Below are 17,045 nucleotides of genomic sequence, written 5' to 3' on the forward strand. Positions count from 1 at the left end.
GCCACCAGAGCTGGCAGGGAGGGGGCCTCATGAGGGTTTGGCTGTGCTCCACAGGCTGGGTGCCCCATCACCCAGATGTGGGTAAAAGGCAGGGAAGGAGGGGGGGAGGGTGATAACTGGAATGAGGGCACCTGGTTCTAGCCTGGCTTTGCCATATACTCAAGGCTGATCTTGAGAAAGTTCATTCATTCATTCAATCACTCATTCATTCATTCATGTTCCAGGCTCCTGGTTCTGCACTTTGCAGACATTACCTCATTGGATCTTGGCAGCAACCCTGTGGGGAGGCTTCTCCTCTTGGATGCTTTAAGGTGAAGAAGCCAAGGCTTAGAGAGATGAAGGTTCAGAGATCCCAGAGCCAGCAAAAGATGTGAACCCAGGTCTGCCCTGACCGTAAGATTCATTTTTCTCTCCGCACTGGTGGTTCCCAAACCTGGCTGCTCATCAGAAGTACCTGGGAGGGTTTTTGAACAATGCAGAGACCATTCCCGCCCCCCCCCCCCACCCCCTCTTTTCCCTTTGTTTCCTTAGTCAGAATCTCTGGATCCTAAGCAGGGCCAGACTGGATGCTGAGCCTGCCCCTCCACCCTGGTCCTGCTTCTCCCCGCCTCTCCCCTTGGTTCTCTCTGTTCTGGGTACACAGCCTGCTGTTCTCAGGGAAAGCCCAGCTGGTTCTCACCTTACCCATTGCACTTGCCCTTTCAGAATACTCGCCGTCAGCCCTCCTCGTGGTTTGCTCCTGCCCATTCTTTCTTACAATGCCTTGATCAGATGTCACGTTATCACGGAGACCTTTCTGGCCAGCCCCATACCATTCTCCCAACCTGTTACTCTCTGACCCATGGGTTCTCTACCAGGACACACATCACAGTCACTGAGACCCTGTAAAATCTCTGATGCCCAGAGACGGATTCTGTTGAGCCTGGGATGTGGATCACTGCTCCATCCTATCCTCTCTGTATTGTTCACACCTTTCTCCCTCTCTTCCCCCCCCCCCCCCACTCTGTTGTCTGTCCCTCTACTAGAGTGGAGCCAGAGCTTGGCCTGTCTTGTGCCCTGCTATATTCCCAGCACCTTGAAAAGCATCCAGCACACAAAATACGCTCAGTAAGTACCTGACAAATGAATGAATGGAATGAGGGGGGCTTAGGGAAAGGCAGTGAGCCCTGGGAACAACAGGGAAAATTCACCTGATCAGCCAGTTCCCTACCTGCATGCTGCCTGGAAAATCCCATGTAGCCATAGGCCCTGCTCGGGGCAAGGACAGTGGGTGGGATGGCAGGAATCGTTGCAGCCTCGCTGAGATGTGGGGTTGCATGTTGGCAGACAGGATGGAGAGCCAGAGCTGGAAGGATGCCAGCAAGCATCCAGTCTGACCTTCATTGTATATATAGGTGGGCACTAAGGCCCAGTGAGAGAGGGGGCCTTGGCCAAGGCGGTGCCCTAGAGGGTAGGCGCAGTGGACAAAGCTCCTTCCAGTCTCTGCATGCTGAGTGTCCTTGGCCAATCCCCTGACCTTCTCGGGGCTTTAGTCTCCTCAGTCTGTATTTTGGCTGTGATGGTCCCCAGCCCTGACATCGGAAGGTCCCATAAGTCCTTTCCTGGGCAGTAGAGACCCACAGAGGGCCCGCAAGGGGTTAAGCTCCTCCTGCTCTGTCTCACTCTGCACTCAGACAAACCCCCTCCTTCTGACAAACACTTGTAGGAAATCAGGCTGGGCGCTTCCTGCCTCAGCGAGGCGGCCTCAGCCACAGCGGGGCGGGGAGAGGTGGGGAGCGATGCTTGTCTGTGAGCAGCAGCAGCCTGGGCTGGCAGAGCGGCCTGGAGGCGGGCCAGGGCGCCATGGAGGCAGGGGGCTCCCCAGGTTTGGAACAAAGACCTCCCACGCAGGTCCTCTGAGCCTGGGCCAGCAGGATGGTGAAACCCGGGAGAGGTAAGGGAGCCGAGGAGGGCCGGGGAGGCCGCCTTCCCTCCGGACAGGCCAGTCACAGACTCGGGACAGTCCGGGAGGCTGGACCAGCCCAGCCAGGAAGTTGCAGCTGCTGCGACAGCTGTATGACTTCTCTCCCGGCTGAGGGGAGCCCGGCCCCCCAGCAAGAGTGGATTTTAGGGGGATTTCCTCAAGCCTCGGATGCTGGATTCCAGTCAGAGCTCTGCTTCTGGTCTCTGTGAACTTGGACAAGGGCTGGTTCCTCTCTGTGCTGGAGGTTCCTCATGTGCGCATGAAGAGTTAGTCCCACAGCTGCTAAGGGCCTCAGGCATGATGCACGGATGAGGAGCAGGCCAGGAGGCAACAGAGGGTCCCCAGAGAGAGGGGCCCCTTCTGCTGCCCTAGGGCACGGAGAGGAGCCGGGGGTGGTCCAGCAGACCCAGTGCAGTGCTCCGGGCTGGCGGGATGAGCGTCTGTAGCAGCTAGCACGCTTTCTTCTTTCTCCAGAGAGCTGGGGGCTGGAGGGGGGACATCCGGAGTGGGGAGTGGCTGGTGCCCTGCCCGCTGGTCAGAGAGGGAGGCCAAGATCGGGGCTCTGACCCCAACAGCCCAGCCTTTTTGGAGGAGCCCAGCCACTTGATATCGGGGGTTTCTTTTCCCTCCTTCCTGTCCCCTACCCCACAGTGTGATGGACTTGGTTTCAGAGTCTCATGCCCTGGGTTTGAATCCCAGGCTGCACTTCCAGCTGCGGGGTCTGGTGAGAGCCTCTCTTTTGCTCCGTTTCACATCTGGGAGATGTCAGGGTCAGGGTGGGGGTGCTCCCCCTCCCCCCGACAGCCCTGGTTGGAGAAGGCATGGGGAGGTGGAGGTGGGCTGTGTGGCTGCAGCGGGCAGAAGAGAAAGAGGATCGGGGAGAAGGGGACCGAAAGGGAAGGATCCTGAGTTTCAGAGCAGCTGAGGGGGCAGAGGAGCCGCTGAGTTGGGGTGGTTGACCCACTCGGGAACTGGAGAGAGAGGCCACAGGGTCTCATAGATGTTTGAGAGAGCTAGGGGTAGGGGCGGTGCTGTGGAGTGGGGGAGATGTACAAAAGGAGGGGGTAGTGATTGGTGCTTCCTTGTGGGGCTGGCAGGGACTTTTGGGGGGACTTAATGCTAACAGGGCTTTTCTGGATTCAGGCCCGAGCTCATATGCTAGAGCCTTCACCCCACCCCTCTGTGCCTTTGCCTATGCTGTTCCTCCTGCCTGAAATGCCCTTCCCTCTTGTTCTTCGCCCAAATCCTCTTTGTCAGCTTGATGCTTCTTCCATAACTCTCTGTATTGTCTTCCCCCACCTTGCCTTCATGTGAAATTTTGGAATGCTTCTGTTCATTTCTGTATTCCCATGTCTTGGGTCATGCTTGGCACACAGTAGGAGGTCGTAGGTTTTGTTTAAAAGTTAATTTGCTCAATATATATCTTTGTGACAGTGAAATAGGACCCCAGAAAGTGGGGGGGGGGGGACATAGCAGTTCTGAGGCTGTTGCCCTCAGAAGCCAGCGAGACAAGCGGGAACCCCAAGTTCATTTAGCCACCTCCCAGCCCACCTCCCAGGGCCAAACCGCCTGGTGGTGACAAGAGCAGGTGGCGTTGCTTCATTTTAGAGTGAGGAAAACCCGCCAGCGGTTCACCACTGAACCTGGTCTCCGATGCCCAGCTGGCTTCTCTCTCACAGCAGCCCAGTGAGCCCGTGTCCTTGTGCAGCCTGAGGCTGGCATGTGGTTGGCGCTCCTGTGTGTGTTCACTGACCAGCTGGCTGGCCGGTCCTGAGCTCCGTGGCACCAAGGGCTGGGACTTGCATGGAAGACAGAGTCCCTGCTCAGAGAGGCTCACAGCTTGCAGGGCCTGGGGTGCCTGTGCAAACCCCCAGCCAGTGACCGCAGCTGCCTCGGACGTGCAGCCTCCCCTGGTCACAGTGAGATTTCTGAGCTGACTGAGTCATCCCGGGAGACAGGATGTTCCTCTTTGTGCCCCAGCGGCCTCTGTGATTGGGCAGGCTGCTCTGTGGCACGGCAAGCAAAAAGCCCTTGAAAAAGTCAAAAAACCACACGCCTCCCCAGCCCCTTCCTCAGGCGGATGTTTCAGAAATAGAAAAGCAACAGCTCTTAGCACCTGTCACACCTGCCATAGTAACGGCGGCGGGAGGTCTAGTCAACCTGAAGGGCTGGCCTTGCCGGGGATGCTGGTTGAAAACGCAGACTCCTGGGCCCTATCCCCAGGGCCACCAACTCCGGCTCTTTGGGTCGGCCTAGGAGTCTACATTCTTAGAGGATTCTTAAGAGCACTCAGGTTTAAGGCCCACTAACAGGGATTTCCAAGAGGGATATAGACACCCCAGAGGGTATGGGAAAAGGATTAGAATGTCCCTTTATAGTATTTATTTTCTATTGCATCTTTGATATATGTTTTCTAATATATGTAATATATTAGCATGAGACTACATGTCTATAAAGTTATAAGAAATATACAGGGTTAGGCAATAGTAGGTTTACAGTTGTCCATATAGAAAGTAATACAATAATTAACAAAATAAACTCTGTTTCCCATGCTCACAACTGTAACCCTACTTTTGCCCCACCCTATGTATAGGGTATACAAGCAAATTTATATTTTTCCTGATGAGCTGTGTGATTAAAAAAAAATTTTAGAGACTACTGGGCTTTTCAAAGGGGACACTTTCACATCTTGTTCCGTCACTAAGCAGCTGGGTGATCTTGGCCAAGTCCCTTCCATGTTGAGCTTCTGTTTTCTCATCTGAAAAGAAGTTTTCCCGGGACCCACTCACCTGAGAACCTACAGGTAAAGCTTTGAGCCCAGGCCGGCAAGAGAAGAGAAGCCTGGGGAGTGGGATCCCGGGGTCACTCACAGGGTGATCTGGAGGACATTCTGGGGGACAGAGGAAGATAGAGGCAGGGAGGGGAGGAGGCCCATGAGCCCCTGTCCAAGGAGCAGGGTTGCGGCCAGAGGGGAGAATGTTGTTTCCTGTCCCTACCCCAGGCCTCGAGAAGGCTGAAGGCCGCAGCCTTTCTTGGGCGGCATGTTCCCAGGGGAGCTTTCTATCCAGAAATAGTTGCCTGCTGACTTTTCTCAGCCGTGCAAATCAGACTGACCAAGACCCAAGTGCTCACGAGGCTGCGGAGACAAACACAGACCTGTTTGTCCTCGGAGGCCCAGAGGTTTTTATACTCAGTCGTCTCCACTGCATGGAAGGAGGAGCCTGACCTGAGCTCCAAGGTGACCTTTCACCTCAGTCTGGTCCTGGCTGATGTGTGGCTTCCGGCAAGGCCCCTCTGCTCTCTGGGCCTCAGTTTGCCCACCTGTAGAGCCAGGCCTGGAGGCCCCGCCGAGCTCCTTGCCTGCTGCTGTCAGCTCTGTTCCCAGGACTCTGTTCCCAGAGGGGGCGCCTGGGGAGTGCTGGCCATAGCAGGAGGGCAGGGAAAGAGGAGGCAAGAGGAGATGAGAGGGAGGGAAGGAGGGAGAGGAGAGGATAGAAGGCAGGTGGGGAGGAGTCCTCTTTCTGCTGCCACAGGTCCCCCTGCAGCCAGGCTCCCCACTTCTGGTTCATCCCCCCTGAGCAGCCAGAGAGGAACTTCTGAGCCACACCTCGGTGTGCTCTCCCGGATCCGGGATGCCCTTCAAGGGCGTGAGCAGGACCTCAGAGGCCCTCCTGAGTCTGGCCACCACCCCTCCGCCCATACTCTCTGCCATCCAATCGGTAGTGGTTTGTACCAGTCACCCCTCCTGCCTCTCGGCCTTTGTACTCGCTGGTCCCCCTGCCTGGAATGCTTTATTTAAAAATTGAGGTGATACTCACATACCATAAAATTAACTATTTTAAAGTGAACAATTCAGTGGCTTGTGGTATATTCACAATGTTGTGCAACCGCCACCTCTATCTAGTCCAAAACATTTTCATCACCCCAAAAAGAAACCTGTGGCCATTAAGCATTCACTCCCCAGCCCCTCCCCCCACATCCCCCAGTCCCCCGGGCCCTGATAACCACCAACCTGCCTTCTTGCATTTACCTGGTCTGGATATTTCATGTCAATGTGGCCTTGGTGTTTAGCCTCTTTCACTCAGCAAAATATTTCAGGTCCATCCATGCTGTAGCATGGATCAGCACCTCATTCTTTTATGGCTGGTTAATAGGACATTGTATGTTTAGACCATGGTTGTTTATAGTCACCGTTGATGGATGTTTGGGTTATTTCCACCGTTGGGCTCCTGTGAGTAGTGCTGCCGTGAGCGTGCGTGTGCATGTATATTTGTTTATCTGTTTTCTATTATTTGGGGTCCTGGAATGCTCTTTTCTCCATCCCCCTGCTCCCGATTTGAATTCTTACCAGAGGGGGGTCAGGGAAGGTTCCGAGAGGAAGTGGCTTTTAAATGGGCTGGGCCCCTGCCCCCCAGGCTCTGGCCTGTGCCCAGCGCCCATGCACGGAGCCTGGCACCTGGTAACAATCCTAGCACTCATCCCACACCTGCCAGTGCTGGCTGCTGGGCCCCTTAGCATGTATCTCAGGTCATTCCCCCCAACTCTTGAGGGAGATGGAATTATTATCCCAATTTTACTGATGAAGAACATGAAAACAGGTGACTTGCCCAGGGTCACACAGCTTCATGGGGATGGAGCCAGGAGCTGAACCAGGGCTTTTGATTCCAGAGTTCCTGCTGTTAACTTGTGGTTCTGTAGAAAGAAGGGGACTTGAGGGTTAATGCTGTCCCTCGATTGTGTCCCCGACAGGCTGCAGGCAGGATGGCTGGTGCTGAGAGGAGCCGGTGACTCTGATGCCCTTAGCGGCAGCTCCATGTACTGAAGATGAAGTGGCCCAGGTGAAGCGGTCCAGGTGAAGCGCAGGCCAGGCCCAATGGCCAGCTCGGGGACAGAGGTCCACTGGTCCGAGCCAGGCCTGGGGAAGGGGCCCCAGCGGCGGCGCTGGACCTGGGCCAAGGAGGAAAAGGATGCTTGTGGGGGCGGCCCACACAGCTGGGGAGCAGAGGAGCCCTTTCCCAGCGCCACCAGCCCCGAGCTCCTGGAGGACTTCTGCCTGGCCCGGCAGCTCCTGCAGCCTCGGCCATGGGACTCAGAGCCGCAGCCTGATGGGCACCAAGGATCCGAATCCGAATCGGGAGAGTCTGCCGAGGAAGGTGAGACTGACTCCCCCAGCCTCACACTGGTGTCCCCCAAATGTCCTACCTACTGGCGGGAGGCGGGGAGTGGGTGGGAGTTTTAGAAACTATTTTAATTGAAATCTATGAAGTCTATAATTTAAAAATTTTAAAGATTTAAATTACGTAAGTGATACTGTTTATTGCAGAAAATAGAAAAAGAGGAAAAACTAAAAATGACATATCCAGATAAATTTTTCCTTATGTGTCTATATATGCAAATGTAATATGACTATATTGTAACCTGCTTTTTTGTAACTTAATAGACATGAACATTTTCCCAGCTCATCAAATAGTCTTCCGCAAGTCATTCCTAGTGGCTGACTAGGAATTCCGTGGTGTGGATATTCTGAAATATGCTGGCCCAGTCTCTTGCTGCTGGGCACTTAGGTCGCTGCTAGTTTTTGCCATTATAAACCATGCAGAGATGGGTATCATTAGCACATCTCTGCACATCGCTTTGATAATAACCCTGGTCATTGAAATGGCCTGGTCCAGGGGTTATGCCCATTTTGAAGACTTTGTAAAATCCCATTTAGCAGTGGGAATGTTGGCACCCCTTGTTTTCTAAAGTAAGTCTTCCCTTTGCATTGAGACCAACTTGCCAAGAAGGGCTTGGCAAGCTCCTTCTCCTCTCTGAGTCTTGGTTTCCCCATCTGTGAAATGGGGGTAATAATGCCCTTGGGAATAGCAAGAGCTCGACGCATGGGATCTATTAGACTTTAAGTATGAAAGAGACACCCCTGTCTTAGGATTCTGCGAATCAGGCAGCCCCCCGCGCCCCGTGGGTGGTAGAGGAACCATTAGGCTGGTAGTGGATTTTTTGTGCCATGACCCAAAGTTCCTCATGCCAGATCTGCCCAGAGCTACCCACTCAGGATCTGTTTCTGAGCTCTCCCTCGGGACGGTGACTGGGATGCACTGGGAGGAAAGGGCAGAGGCATCTCTTCCTGAGGTCACATGGTAACCCCCTGCTATGATGTAACAGCAGCTGCCATGTCCTTTGCCCCTACTGTGTGCCCGGTGCTGGGCTAGGCACAGCCCGGGACTTGTCTCATTCCCTCCAGGTAGGAGGGACAGCCTCTAGTCTGAGTAAGGACTGCCAGAGAGTCAGCTATTTGCCCATGGCCCCCTGGAAGGGATCTGAGGGACCAGGACCGAACTCAGGGCTCCCTGGCTCCAAAGCCCACTCTCTTCTCTCACTGCATGACCCCCAGTGGCAGAAGCTAACTTGCCTGCATGGCTGAGACCTGGGTTTTAGGTCCAGGCCTGCTGTGAACTGCTGTGTGATCTTTGGCAAGATGCTTAACCTCTCTGGACTTGGCATGTGCTGCTGTAAACAAGAGAGACTTGCTGAAGGAGATTTAAGGAGTTGAAGGATGTAGAGATTCCAAGGGTAGGGGAAAGAGCATAGGGGAGCAGAGAGTGGTACAAGGGTTATGACAAAGGTGCTTAACCAGAGCAGAGAGTCTGTGCCTGGCAGAAGACAGACTGTGTCTCAGGGAGCTTTGGCTCTATCTCAAAGGCTTTCATCGTATCGAGGACAGAGATGGTGCTCAATAAACACTGACTACATGGATGATGTATAGACGAATGGGTGGGTAGGTAATGGATTGGTGAGTGGCCGGGTCGATAGGTGGATGGATAGATGAGTGGGTGATGGATGGGTGGATGGATGAGTGAATATTTCTTGAGCACCTACTATGTAACAGTGACAACAATTGTCCATTTTCTGGAGCTTTGCATACTTTATTGTCCTCCCTCCCTCCCTTCCTTTCCTTCTTTCCATTAAGTCAACAAGTATTGAGCACCTACTCTGCAAATGCAACAGTAAATAAAAACAGGGTCTTCTTATGCTTATGGAGCTTACAGTATAGTGTGGGGGGGATGTTAAAGCTACAACCACATAAGTAAGTGCAAAGCTGCAGCTGTGATAAGTATTCAAAGTAAAGGTGTTCAGTCTTGTGAACACATATGAAGGGAGAATTTGACCTAGTTAGGGAGAGGTGATAAGACTTCCTTGATGAGATCAAGGTTGAGCTAACGCCTGAAGGGCAAATAGGAGTTAACTAGGCCCAGGGAGGGAAAGGGTGGGGGACCAGCATGTGCAGAGGCCCTGTGGTGGGAGAGGATGTGGCAGGACTACAGCAGGGAGAGACAGGGGGATCCTGGAGAGAGATGGGTCAGGAGAGCTAATGGGGCTGGAGGCAGGGACCTGAGGACCTTATAAAGGCTCAGCTCTACCCTGGGAACAACAGGAAGGTGTTGATGAGTTTTCCGATGGGGCGGGGGGTTGGGCAGGGGTGAGGACTGAGGAGACGATTAGGTGGCTCCTGCAGTGCTTCAGGTAAGAGGTTGTCTTGGGTGAAGGTGGTGGTGCCGGACTTCAGAACAGTGGGTGAGTTGACAGCTCTATAGGAGGTGATGGAGACAGATTGGATTATGGGGTGGGGGGGGGGCGATGGCAAGATGCCTCCCAGGTTTCTGGCTTGTGCAACTGGATGGGATGGTGTTGCCATTTGCTGAGACAGGTTTGAGGTTTGAGTTTGGAGGACCTTTAAGACACCGGAGGAGGTGAGGTAAGTACTCGGCCATAGGTGGGTGGGGGCTTTCTGGGAGTCTTGCCATCCCCACTGATGAGGAAACGAACGCCCGAGGGGTGAAATGACTTAGGCAACATTCCATGGTGAGTCCAGACCCGAAAGTGCTCAGAGAGGATCTGTCTTTCCAGAGTTTGAAGCAGAGGATGTAGACAGCCCAGAAAGTTCCAACTCGCTTCTCGACAGGCTCCCCCAGCAGGACCCTCCGCCGGGCATGACTGAGGAGGAGGCAGAGGAGGCCAGAGGAGATGATGAAGCCGGACAGAGCCCCCCGAGGTCGGAGTATGAGGCTGATCTCTGCTCCGGGGACAATGGAACCACCAGCCCCGTGGCTCTGGGGTGGGGTCAGGCCACAAGCTGGATGGCCTTGGGCAAACAAGCCAGTGGAGACAAACTTCCAGAACATTCTGAGGTCAACCCAACTGTTGACCTCAGCTCTGCTAAGTCCTGGAGCAGTGGGACCGTGAGCCTCGACCACCCTAGTGACAGCCTTGATTCTACCTGGGAAGGAGAGACGGATGTCCCCCAACCCACTGCCCTAGAGGAAACGTTACCACAGAGCCCCAGCCACCACCTCCTAAATCCAGATGACAGAACTGGAGGAAGCGTTGCTCTGGCAACGCCCACGGAATTCCAGGACTCCTCAGTACCCCCAGCCCAGAGCCTCCAGGGTCCTGCAGATAGATGGAGGAGAGGATCGGCCAGTCTCTCCTGCCCTCAGCCGGGGAACCACACCTGGAAGCGTGCACGGATATCACCTAAGGCGCTCCCTTCACGATTCACTGGCTCCATCAGCCGCCTGAGTCCTCCACCCAGGCCAGCCCGGCAGGACAGGCCGCCCAGGCAGGGAGCCACTGTGGCTGGCCACTCATCTTCTGATGCCCCCAAGTATGGCCGGGGGCGGCTGAACTACCCGCTCCCTGATTTCTCCAAGGTGGGACCCCGGGTGAGGTTCCCCAAAGAGGAGAGTTACCACCCCCCCAAAGCCAGGAGGCATAGCAAGCAGCCTCAGGACCCCATCAGACCCCTGATTTTCAAGTCACCTGCCGAGATTGTGCGGGAGGTGCTGTTGAGCAGTGAGGAAGCCTGCTTGGGAAAGGACCCACCTCCTGCCCACCCCATCACCAGGGTACCCCAAGAATTTCAGACGCCTGAGCAAGCCACCAAGCTGGTCCATCAGCTCCAGGTAAGCTGGACGCATGTCTGCAGGCGTGTCACCAAGGCACCCGCTGCTGGCCTGGGAGGGTTGGGGGGCCCCTGCTGCTGGAGAGAGGGTTGTACCCTGATCCATGAAGATCATCCCAAGCCCTTTGCTCAGAAAGAGCAGTGATCACACTCAAGCTGCAGGGATGGTCTGTGTTTGTTTGTTTTTAACTTCTGCTGTGAAAAAATTTGAAACATACAAGAGTAAAAATAGTGAAATGAGCCCCCATCTCCATCACCCAGTTGCCATCCATTTACCTATCACCCAGCCCCTGGCAACCTTTTTCATCTATGGCTCCCCCTCCCCCCACTCACTCTACTGGAGTATTTTGGAGCAAATTTCAGGCATCAGATCATTTTATTCAAAAATATTTTAGTACCTACATTGAAAGATAAGGCTTCTCCCTGAAACATAACCACAATACCATTATCAGAGCTAAAAGTTAACACCAGTTCCTTAATATTATCGATACCCAGTCAATGTTCAGCGCTCTCCATGTGTCTCATAAATGGCTTGTTTGCTTTAGTGGGTTCGAATTAGGATTCAAACACAGCTCATCTATTGCATTTGGCCAGTGAGTCTTTCGGGTTGTAATCACCTGTTTATTTCCCCTCCAGACCATGAGCACCACACGGGTAGGGAGTTTGGGGCAAGAACACACCATGGGTGGTCCTCTCAGGAGGCAGGGGATGCCTGCTGGCCTCTGGGCTGTGGTGTGAGTGGCCACCAATGCCATTGCCTTGATCAAGTCCTTCACTTGGGGTGACAAATGGTGGCAGCCTCAGGCTATCGTTCCTTCTGTGTTTATGTGATGGAAATTTTCTGTAAAGTAAAACTTTCCCTCATCCACTACTTGGTTACCAAGGTCTTGTTCCCATGGGAAAGACAGGAGAGATGCTTGGTTCTGCCCTCATCACCAGTTTTCAGAACAATGCGTCACTTCCCTAGCATCCTGCAAAGGTGACCGGTGACGTCTGCTTTTGCTTTCCCCTCTAGCATGACTTGTTTTAATGATGCTCTTCTGTTTTGTTTAAGGAAAATAGTGACTCTGAGTAGATGCAACCACCATTTTCTTTTTTTTTTTTTAATATATTTTATTGATTTTTTTTTTACAGAGAGGAAGGGAGAGGGATAGAGAGTTAGAAACATCTATGAGAGAGAAACATCGATCAGCTGCCTCCTGCACACTCCCTACTGGGTATGTGCCCGCAACCAAGGTATATGCCCTTGACCGGAATCGAACCTGGGACCCTTGAGTCTGCAGGCCGACGCTCCATCCACTGAGCCAAACCGGTCAGGGCATCAACCACCATTTTCAAGTCCTCTATTTTTCTACCAAGGGAACCCTTGATCGTTCATTCATTCAGCCATTAAAATGTACTTACTAAGCACGTACTACATAAGCTGCGAGTGGGCCTTACCCACAGAGCACACAGACGGGCGGGGGATCTGGATGCGAGTGTTACGGTCCTCCATGATTGGGGTATGTCATGCTTGGTACCACAGCCCAGGGGCCCTCCTCCCTGACTCCTTGTCGGGACGGTGGGAGGGCTGCTGGCTAAGCTGTCCTGCTGCCTCTCACACCTCAGAATTTGGCCACAGGGGTCTGCATTATACGTGAGCCTGAAAGAGTCTCCCTTTGGGGGTGGGTTCCCTGTGGGGGCCTGGGCCGTGACCACTTTGCTGTCCCTGCCCTGCAGGAGGACTACCACAAGCTCCTCACCAAGTATGCGGAGGCGGAAAACACCATCGACCAGCTGCGCCTGGGGGCCAAGGTACGGCTGGGTCGGGGAGGCGTGGGCCCTGTCGGCTGGGGGATGACCCTTTCCCACAGTTTGCCTCCTGCCTCCCGAGACCTGCCTCCTGGCCATAGTGGAGCCCAGCCCTTCCCTGTCCTACCGCAAGGTCACTTGGTCTGTGACCTTGACCAGAGGTCTCCAGGCCCAGGCGCCTTTATTAGTTGACGTTCTTGAATCCTAGATTCCAGGGTCCCCAGGGACTGCACCAGAAGCTCTCTCCTGCTAGATGAGCTCTGGGTTAAGATCGCCTGGGCTCAATTCCTGAACCCATTACTGCTCAGCTGTGTGACCTTAAGGAAGACCCTTGGGCTCTCTGAGCCTCAAGGAAGTAGCTCAGAATTTCTTCTCAGCCCCTGGTGCTTGTTTCCTGGGCCTGATCCTCCCTGGGTCCCCACTCTGCCTTCCTTCTTCCCCACCATTGACCACAGCCTCCCCCCCAACCCCCCTCTGAATGCTGAGTGAGTGCCAAGTGTGTGGCAGGGGAGCATAGAGGGAGAAACCCACCCACCCACCCAAATAGAGCTGGCTGCCAGCCCGCCCAGCCCCCACCCCAATTGGGAGGAGGCTGTGGGACCTTCCCCTTTTCTGGGGTGAGGCAGGAAGTGAGACCTGAGGCAGCCCTGTGGTTTCCTGTCTCCCCCTCCCACCTCTTGCCCCATCAGGTAGCCAAGGAGGAGGGGGCGGAGCTGAGGGGCAGAGGTGCAGACCCTCCCCTCCCCGGCCTCCCCTCTCCGGACCCTCACATGCTCCGGGCCCTCCCCCTGCCACAGGGCTGCACTCAGCCTTCTAGAAGTGCTCTGAGTGTGGGCGGAAGCAGCCAGATGAGACAGCGGAAGGGGCCTGTCCTGGAACAGTTCTCTGTCCCCACACCGGCCTCACACACAGGCAGGCCCTTCCCATCCCAGCCTCCTCGGACACGTCTGTGCAGGGGGTTCCTCAGACCTGTCTGGGCAGCCAGTGGGCTCTACCCGGTATCTTAAGCCTCCTCACAGCTCTGAGCTTCTGAGCGGACTCAGGGTGGGAGGGAGGGGTGCTGGGAGGACAGTAGAGGGGCTGAGTGGGGCCACGTTCTCATGACTGCAGACCCCAGAAGGTCCTGCGGAAAGGAACTGTGATCTTGTGCAAACCCTCAGTGCCCTGTCTTACAGATTGGGGAACTGGGGCCCCAGGAGAGGCAGAGGCTGCCAGAGGTCACGGTCAGGGCCAGAGGTCCGAGGCATCTCCTCCCTCCCGCCTTTCCTTCTGTCCTTTACTGATGAAAGGGAGGAGTCGGTATAGGGACCTGGCACTTGGCCAATTCTTCCACAGAGACAGGGAATATTATTGTTATGAATAGTGTCACTATGGAGGTGTGTACTGGGTGCCCAGATGCCAGGCGCAGCACAGACACGGGCAGGGTGGACACAGGGGGAGCACAGCCATGGTGCCTCCTCTCATCCCCAACCCAGTGGGGACTGGGTCTCCCTGTATGCGGTCCCCTCTGGTGCCTGAGACCCATCAGGAGGGAAGCTGGGCGAGGCTGGGGTGGTTCGGTGCCAGCTCACCCGCTCCACTTTCTGGGAAAAGGCCTCCTTGGCCTGTGGGTTCTCCTCAAGAGAAGGGTGGGCATTGCCCGCTGGAGCCTTCTAGAAGCTGGACACCCAGTCTCACAGCTGCCCTGGGCAGCAGGAAGGCAGGGCTCTCCATCCCAGCGTGCTGAGGACACGGAGCTCAGGAGGGGAGGGGACTCGCCAGGTCCCACCACGGGGCCTAGAGCTTCTAGCCAGGCTTTTGCTCTACCCAGGGCTCCGTAGACTCCACCCTGGGCAGGGAGGTGGAGGTGTTCCTGCTCCTTCGGGCCCCTCAGCCCCAGTGACCTCCCCTGGGCCTGCTGAGCCCCTCCCTCTGCTCCAAGTCTTACTGGGGAGGGCTGGACCTATGTGGGGGGGAGGGGGGGCCAGGCTGGGGATGTTGCCCTGGGCACGCAGGCCAGGCCTGGCAGTGGGTAGCCAGCAACAGTGGGGACCCAGGGGAGGAGACTGCCTTTGCTGAGCAGTGAAAAGTGCCAAGAGGAAACCGAGGCTCAGCCAGGCGGAGGGGTTTGCTCAACACCCCACGGCTGGAAGGGATTAAAAGCTGGGGATTAACCCTAAGCCTGCCTGTTCCAAAGTGGGTGCTTCTTCCCATGCTGGGGGAGCCCAGCAACAGCCCAGCAACATGGCAGACATGTGGGGCCAGACAGAATGATGATGATGGAGTGATAATAGCAATAATAATAAGTGAGGTTAATGGCCACCGTCCTAGGGAATTGACCGTGCGGGAAACGGAGGCACAGAGAGGTTACGTGATTTGCCCAAAATCACTCAATAAATAGGTGCCAGAGCTGGGGTTTGATCCAGCAATTTGGTTCCAAAGATCATGTCTACCACCACGCTGTCTAGCAGAACCAGGCTCTGGCTTCTACAGCTGGGGAGCTGACCCGGAAGTCCATGGCCAGGCCTGGGACCATCCCTGGATCGGGACTGGGTGGGGGCAGGGAGCCCGGGTGGTCAGGAGTCACTGCCTGGCTCTGTTCTCTACACCAGCGGAGAGCCAGAGTTTATGGTGACCTCACATATTCGATGTCCAGTGGCCACCTCCCTGCAGCCTCTGTCCCCCGTCTCAGTGCCTCTCAGCTGCTGGGGGATCTGGGAGGCTGAGGAGACCAGAAATAACCCCCAAAAGAATGCAGGGATGGCGGAAAACTGCCTTCTCTAAAGTGTATGGTTTGAGAGCCACTAGTTGGTCCAAAAGCCCCTGGTGGAGGTGGGATGTGGTGGGGGTTGGAGCAAGAGAGGTTTCTATGTTCAGAGGAATTGAGGAAACATGTCCTATTCTCTCACTCTCTCCCCTTCTTCACCCCATTCATAAAGCCCATTAGCATTTTAAAGGCTGGGAGAAACCCATCTGTGCAGAGTGTAGTCAGTTATTTAACCCAATGTTTCCCACATTCACTGATTCCCCATTCACCGACTAACTCCCCCTGAGTGAGGGAGTGCAGCCTGGGGGAGCACCATGGGACACCGAGGCTTTAAGGGGCACCTTGGAGCCCAGGGGTGGTTCCTGCTGTGCTCTGGAGACAGCTCAGTAGCTGTCCACGCCAACCTCAGCTCCCCACTCCCCCCCGCCGCCCCAGGGCATCTGCACAAGCCTTTGTCCCCTCTGTTTCAAGCTCCTCTGATCCCCCAAACAATGGGCCCTCATGCTGGAAGCTGTTCAGTGCCTGTTGCTGCTCAGGTTGGGCCTTGGTGGGCCAGGTCTGAGGTTGGGGAGGGACAGGTGAGATGGGGGGCGGGCACGGAGGGCTGGGCTTCCCCCAGATTTGGGTCACCCTGGGAGGAGAAGGGTTCTGGTGGGCAAGGCCTCACAGTTGGGTCTGAGCAGATGGCTGAGGGGATTATTAAAATCCAGCTTTGTTCTCTTTGAGGCTGGGGCTGAAAGAGGAGAAGGCAGCTGGAGGTGGAGTGTGGAGTGTGGGGTGTGGGGTGTGGGATGGGGGGAGTATGCCCAAGTGATGATGCAGGGCCATTGTCCCTCACTTTGGAGCAGATTTTTCTGCCACAGCCAGGACGTGAAGAGCAGCTTAAGCAGGGAGAGGCTGCCTGGGGCTGGGGAGCTCCTTCCACCAGGCCCACCCTGAACAGCCCTCTCCTGACCTTGGGGAAGCACAGGGAAGTAAGATACGCTGCCTGAGGTCTTGAGGAGCAGGGGGCACTGAGGCAACACAGGGGAGTAGCTTTTCCAGAGACCTGCCTTGGAGAGGGAGTGATCTATGGTGATGATGGTGATAATGGTGCTGATGGTGATGAATATGATGATGATGGTGATGATGACGATGGTGATAATGAAGGTGATGATGATGATGGTGATAATGGTGCTGATGGTGATGAATATGATGATGATGGTGATTATGATGATGATGGTGATGATGAAGGTGATGATGATGATGGTGATAATGGTGCTGATGGTGATGAATAAGATGAGGGGGATAATGGCGATGATAAAGGTGATAATAGGGATAATGATGATGGGGATAATGGTGATGATGGTGATGATGGTGATGAATGTGATGATGATGGTGATAATGGTGATGAATGATGGTGTTAATGGTGATGATGCCATAGTGATAGGTATTACAGTGATGATGGCGATGGTGATGGTGATCAGGGTGATGATGATGGTGCTAATGATGATGAATGATGATGGTGCTAATGATGATGATGGCAATGGTGATGGGGATTATAGTGATGATGGTGACCAGGGTGGTGACAGTGGTAACAGTGGTGA

The 17,045-nt window shown here is 54.8% G+C and overlaps 1 protein-coding gene across 3 annotated transcripts in view; it reads left to right on the top strand.

Moving 5' to 3' along the window:
• Positions 1 to 301: 301 nt before the first annotated feature.
• AKNA (AT-hook transcription factor) overlaps positions 302 to 17,045 on the top strand; it is a 45,164-nt gene continuing 28,420 nt past the window's right edge. The window contains exons 1-5 of one of the 3 annotated variants that reach the window (XM_080669370.1): positions 302 to 393; positions 1,026 to 1,107; positions 6,713 to 7,116; positions 9,869 to 10,923; positions 12,642 to 12,716. In XM_080669370.1, the coding sequence (XP_080525496.1) occupies positions 6,837 to 7,116; positions 9,869 to 10,923; positions 12,642 to 12,716 (1,410 nt within the window). In that variant the 5' untranslated portion in view covers positions 302 to 393; positions 1,026 to 1,107; positions 6,713 to 6,836. Of the gene's footprint in view, positions 394 to 1,025; positions 1,108 to 1,869; positions 1,934 to 6,712; positions 7,117 to 9,868; positions 10,924 to 12,641; positions 12,717 to 17,045 lie in introns of those variants that run through there. The other 2 variants (XM_080669369.1, XM_080669371.1) reach the window with 2 other exon arrangements.

This window comes from Plecotus auritus (assembly GCF_963455305.1).
Source record: "Plecotus auritus genome assembly, chromosome: 5".
NCBI classification, from domain to species: domain Eukaryota; kingdom Metazoa; phylum Chordata; class Mammalia; order Chiroptera; family Vespertilionidae; genus Plecotus; species Plecotus auritus.